This window comes from Crotalus tigris, unplaced genomic scaffold (genome assembly GCF_016545835.1).
Source record: "Crotalus tigris isolate CLP2741 ecotype Arizona unplaced genomic scaffold, ASM1654583v1 scf7180000019525.322107, whole genome shotgun sequence".
In the NCBI taxonomy this organism is placed as follows: Eukaryota; Metazoa; Chordata; class Lepidosauria; order Squamata; family Viperidae; genus Crotalus; species Crotalus tigris.
The window spans coordinates 91,835-98,367 of NW_024097580.1; the positions used below are offsets into that span (position 1 = coordinate 91,835).

At 37.0% G+C, this 6,533-nt stretch overlaps 1 protein-coding gene across 1 annotated transcript; it reads left to right on the forward strand.

The window, feature by feature from the left end:
* Positions 1–602: 602 nt before the first annotated feature.
* Positions 603–6,124, forward strand: LOC120316930 (vomeronasal type-2 receptor 26-like). Its single transcript, XM_039363095.1, has 4 exons — positions 603–1,397; positions 2,386–2,613; positions 4,119–4,245; positions 5,223–6,124. The coding sequence occupies exons 1-4, from the start codon at positions 603–605 to the stop codon at positions 6,122–6,124; spliced, it is 2,052 nt and encodes a 683-aa protein (XP_039219029.1).
* The last annotated feature ends 409 nt before the right edge of the window (positions 6,125–6,533 follow it).

Consider the following 6,533-nt stretch of genomic DNA (forward strand, 5'->3'; position numbering starts at 1 on the left):
CTTTGTGTGCGTGTTCTTCCAGATTTAGCCTCAAGCAGTAGAGTGTATGTTTAAGTCAATTTCCTCCTAAGGGCAGTAGGCATTACTTATTGTCCAGTTGATTTCCACAGCAATATATTCATTATGTTCCCCTGTCCACATGAAAAAAATGGAAATAGTCCAGTTTATTCACAGTCATCATAGGCACAGATGAGTATACCCATGATACATCTCAAGTGCACTTTGAAAATAGAATTATAATTTAGAAAGGATAACACTATTTAAAAAGCCAGTTTGGTGTAGTGATTAAGGCACTGAGCTTGAAACTGGGAGATGTGAGTTTTAATCCCACCTAATCATGAAGGCAACTGGATGACCTTGGATCAGGCATTCTAACTCTGCTCTAGGAAGTAGGAAATAGCAGACCACTTGTGAATTCTTGCTAAGAAAATTGAAGGAACTTGTCCAGGCAGTCATCAGTATCAGCACTATTCCAAAGGCATAACTACCATTATTCAGGAGGAAAATCAGTCTTACACATTCTTCCCTATCATTTTTCTTAGCTGACTTATGGCTCTGCTCCAATCATGGATAAAGAGACTCAAGCAATTTTCTTCCAACAAATGTTTCCAAATGAATCTCTTCAACATAACAGCCTCCTCCAGCTATTGCTATACTTTAGATGGATCTGGATTGGAGTTCTTGCTGTGAATGGTGACCATGGGGAGAAATTTGTACAGGAAGTGCTCCCCATGTTTTCTCAACAGGGCATCTGCTTTGATTTCATAGGAGAGTTCCCAAATGTAGCTTTTTACAGTGATTTTACAGATGTGATGGATGAAACATACAAAACCTACTCTATCATTGCAAAAAGCACAGCCAAGGTGATTATCTTATATGGCACAATGCAATCCATGACCTTTTTCAAAATGTTAGTGCAGTATTCAGAAGTGGAGGATACGTTGGTGAATACAAAGGTTTGGATCATGAATGCTGAAATGGATTTCACGTCCATTTCTCTTCAAAGAGATTGGGATGTAAATTTCCTCCAAAGTGCTTTATCCTTTGCAATTCATTCAAAGGAGCTGCCAGGCTTCCAGGAATTTCTTCTATTCAGAAATCCAACAACAGCAGAACATGATGGGTTTCTAAGGAATTTCTGGCAGCATGCATTTAGGTGCTTGTTTCACAACTCTCATCTAGGTAATAAAGATGGCATAATCTGTACAAGGAAGGAGAAGATGGCAACCCTTCCTGCATCTGTGTTTGAACTTAGCACAACTGGCCACAGCTATAATATATACAATGCAATCTATGCTGTAGTGCATGCTTTGGAGGCAATGCATTTATCAAAATTCAAGCACAACCATCTTGTGGGCAGAAGAGGGCCAAAACTTCAGAATGAACAATTATGGCAGGTAAGGTTCAGAGCAGAAATATGTAAGAAATCTGCAAGTTTAGACAGGCCATATAAAAGGCTCACTCCAAAGGAAATTGGGACATATAAAATCCATGTCTATCACCAAGTCCATTTTTACACCATCATAGGACCACAGAGGACATAGGAAGCAACTGTGTATTAACACCACAATCTCCTTATGTTGATTAGACCATTGGTTTGGTCAAAATTCAAGAAAAACAATGGAGGACATCCTCTGCATTTATAATATATCCAGTGTCCTCCAAACAAGGAATATCCTGATGCTCATTGCTATGGCTCACACCCTGAAGGAAAAAATGAACTTATAAGAATAGAAGTATATCGTTACATAAAAACCTTGGAAATTGATTCTCCCATTGAATCAGCTCCAGTGTTAGAGCTGTTCATGGTCTTGCTGGAGATGGTGTCTTACAGTCTTTCATATTTTTATATACAATTTTGTTTCTTTGTTTCTTGCATTTATTATTTTTACAAATAACTCAAGGCAATGAACATATTCAGCATACCTTTCTCCTCCTTTTTTCCCCCAGAACAATATCCCTGTGAAGTGAGTTGGGTTGAGAGAGAATGAGTTTGTTTTCATGGCTAAGGTGAGACTTGAACTCACAGTCTCTTGTTGTCTAGTCCAGTGCCCTAAATACTAGACCAAACTGGCTCTCCATATTCCATATTCTCCATATTCCATATTCTCTATATTCCTCACAATTTCTCAGAAAAATAACAACACATGTCCCATGGAAACAAATACTTCCCTCTAGGCTGAAACTCATTAAGAAAGGAAAAACATTTTTAACAATGTATAATATTAACATATTTCAAAGCCTTCCATTACAGAACAATGCAATCAAATATATGTGTACATTTTCATCTGTTCATCTGTTTAAGAAAGGCTAAGTCCGAGCAAAATAGAACAATGAAAGGTTCTTAAATGTTTTATCTTCCCTCCCTTGCTCTTTTCAATTTAGCTTCATCCTTTCCTAAGAAGAGTTTCATTCAACAACAGTGTTGGAGAAAAGATTTCATTTGACAAAAATGGGGAACTCATTGGTGGATTTGATATTAATAACTGGATCACATTTCCAAACCGCTCATTTTTTAGGATCCAGATTGGAAGGATAGATCCTATGACTTCCCCAGACAAATTCTTCAACATTTCTGAAGATTCCATCATGTGGCCAAAAAGCTTTAACCAGGTGAGGTCTGATTAGTTGTGTTTTCTTTCGTTTAAACAACATTAAAAACTTTCTGGATTCAAGCTCATTCTCTGGGAAAAGCAAATATTCAAGCTACTGTGGAGGAGAGTTATTTTGAAAGCTTATTTCCTAGGAACAGAAAAAGATTCCTACATATCCCATGTTTGTAGTTAGATACAAAACATAAATTACTACAAAAAAAGCTTATTTTTTTGGCTCTGAGTGTTTTCTTAGTTATGGACTCTAAACCTTGGTTAGGAAAATTAGGCTGCAACCATATATAATAGGTTCTTTTATTCCAAACTGTTAGCCCCTACATATTCAGATTGATATCCCATATATTTTACCACACCCTGAAGTATTACTTTACTATGAACTAAAGGCAGCTAACCTAGAACCCTATTGGTAGCTCCTGGCATTCTTCCTGGCTGGATAGCTTAAGCCATCTAGGGTAGAGCCATCTGTGGCCCCTTGCCAATTTTTTTTATTTGTTATGTAACAAATGTGAGCCATAGAAAGAAGATGAGAAACACATCTCTGTTAGATGGCTAAGATTCTGATCAGTGCAACAGAAGAGATGTCATTTGCCCAATGTTTAGCCTTCTTCAGGACATTGGCCAGAACCTTTGGTGATCTATTTGAATCTTAGTCTTTCAGGCTAGGCAACTCCATAGCATGGATCAATTTAAAAGGCACCAAAGATGTCTTCAGTCAGACAATATTGGGGAAAAAGTCTGAGAGAAGACTTCTTTTTCACCAGTGTCCCATAATGACTTGATGCCCTCCAAATGGCTTCATTCGTCAGCTGAACATTTCACATAAGAAAAGAGAATTCTGTCACCTCCATTCCTCTAAAGGCTTCACTGTAGCAAATCTACAATGCATTTTACAGAACCACAATAAAATGCAATTTACGTTTTTCCCCATTTCCCCATTTCTATTACAAATGGAAACGTTTGCAAATATAAAGATTGAAAAATGAATGCTAAAATATGCACCACACTATAGCTGTGGGTTTATGTACATAGTAGATTGGGCTTAGCCACAGCAACAGCCTCAAGATGGGTCAAAATGTGCAAAATAATGGTCATGAAATCATGATTAAAGCACTGCATCTTTATACAGACATGGCACATTGACTTATATGCAGAAGACATAGGGCACCAGATAGTGCTGCTTAGTAATTTGACAGAGAAGCAGATGCTAAGATTGTTCTCCCTAGCATAAGTTCTCAGCTGCAAATATCATCTGCATTCACTTGATATAGAAATCGAAGGATGAAAAACACTTTGGCTTCAGGAGCCAGTTGAAGAAACTTTGGGGGAGACATTCAATGAAAGGGTAGATATTCCATTACATCATTGCAGATCAAGTATTATTTTCCAATAATGTTGTTATAATAGTTCAGTAGTATTGATGTCTAAGCTTTAAATTCTCCAGCAAGATAAAAACTGCTCAAATACTGTTCAAAAATCTTAATGATATTCTCTTTAATGTTTGGATAGGCACATCCTATTTCTCTGTGTAATGATCCTTGCCAAATAGGGTATAGCAAGACCAAGAAGGAATCAAGACCATTTTGCTGCTATGATTGCCATCCATGTCCAGAAGGGAAAATTGCAAACAAAGAAGGTAAAGATTTTTGAGAAGTGATGGTATAAACAACTATATCAACAAGGTTATTTATTTATTTGAATTATGTATTTATTTAGATTATTTATATGAGTACTGATCTTAAACAAGTGACTTTGGGTGGTGTACAGGGATTAAAAATATAACATTCCTTATGTGTGCAAATTCCCTTGCATTTGAAGATGTTCATAGTGAAAAGGATTGTGAAAATACATTGCATACAGATTTATAACCAAGAATAATATAGAAATAAATACATAATATGTGATATCCAAGATAGAATGAAATAGATAACATATAAAGGCTTTGGGTATGGGCCAAGGTGTCATAACCCCTAGTTTTGATGCCTTTCCCGTTCCCAATCTTACATGTCTGTTTTGGAGTTCTTCCATTTGCTTGGGAGGGGGGGTAACCTGAGTTTTCTCTTAGCAGCTCTTACTTTACACTTTGCCCCAACCCTTTTGAAGTCCTTTGGGGTGAGAATGGAATGTGCCTCTGGCCATCTGCCTTATCTCCAGCAATGAAGAAAAGTGGTGCAAAGGTTTTACAGCCTGGGAAGCAGTACCTTATCTCCCCATTCTCACAACAATTTCACACCTGTGGATTGGCCAGTTTGAATCGGATAAAGGGACTCTTGGGGTGCAGTTTTAGCGGGGTTCTTTTAATCTACCATTTTCAGCAGAAATCTTCAGATCCTGCCTTCTACTCCTGCTGTCAATACTTCCCAATAAAAGTTTCTTGTTGAAATGAAGCTGGTTTCAAGAGTTCTACTTTCTTGGGAAGTTTAAATTGAGGCAGGTCCTTACACAAGGTTTATGGCCCTCAATTTCTCTCTGATCCTCAGTGAATATGCTTTCATGGTAAAATGGTTAAATATTCAATATCACTGTTGATAACTAGTTTCTTTCTCAGAGTTATGCAACACTAAAGCCTGATGAATGAAAGTCAGTACACAGAAGTGTTTTCTTTTTTTTCAGACATGGAAGACTGTTCTCATTGTCCAGAAAGTCATTATTCAAACCATTACAAAGAAACATGCATTCCAAAACAGATAACTTTCTTATCCTATGAAGAAACCTTGGGGATCAGTTTGGCTATTTGTGCGCTTTCATTTTCTTTTATCACAACTCTAGTGCTTGGGATCTTCATTAAATACAAATGCACTCCCATTGTCAAAGCCAACAACCGGAATCTCACCTACACTCTCCTAGTTTCCCTCCTCCTCTCTTTCCTTTGTGTTTTATTATTTATTGGAAAACCCAATAAGATTGTGTGTCTCCTTCGACAACCAGCTTTTGGAATCATCTTTTCCATGGCAGTTTCTTGTGTCTTGGCCAAAACATTTGTTGTGGTTCTAGCTTTCATGGCCACCAAGCCAGGATCTAGAATGAGGAAATGGGTGGGGAAAGGAATGGACAGTTTCATTGTTCTTTTTTGTTGCCTTATTCAAATCATTATTTGCATCATATGGTTGGCAATTTTTCCACCATATCCAGATTTTGATATGCACTCAATGTCTGAAGAAGTCATCATGGAGTGCAATGAGGGATCAGTCACTATGTTCTATTCTGTTTTGGGTTTCATGGGGTCCCTGGCTGTGATCAGCTTTTCTGCTGCTTTTCTAGCTAGGAGGTTACCTGACAGTTTCAATGAAGCCAAATTCATCACCTTTAGTATGTTGGTCTTCTGCAGTGTTTGGCTGTGCTTTATTCCAACCTATCTAAGCACAAGGGGAAAATATACATTGGCTGTGGAGATCTTCGCCATGATTTCTTCCAGTGCTGGCTTACTGGTGTGTATCTTTTTTCCCAAGTGTTTTATCATTGTGATGAGACCTGAACTGAACAATAAGCATCAGCTCATGAAAAAAAAGTTTTAAAAGTCAAATAAGTTTTAAAAATCAAATACGTCAACATCATAAGAACTTTAAAATTAGTTCTTTCCCAAATTGTGTTTTAGGTTGAACTGAAGAAATGGGAAGCCTTCTCACATATGGTTCCCATTTTTTTGTTTGATCCATATATGTTATTCTTTAGTGCTACAATTTCCTTCCTTCCTTCCTTCCTTCCTTCCTTCCTTCCTTCCTTCCTTCCTTCCTTCCTTCCTTCCTTCCTTCCTTCCTTCTATTTGGTATGTGTCAATAATTCTTATCTATAAATGAAATATAGGTTTTGTTAATTAGTCAGTCAGTTGACTTTTATGATTTGGAATTTTAAAAATTGCATTTTAAAATAAAATATTTTAAATATTAATTGGTAATTCTTGATATTTTAAATGACTACAGTTAT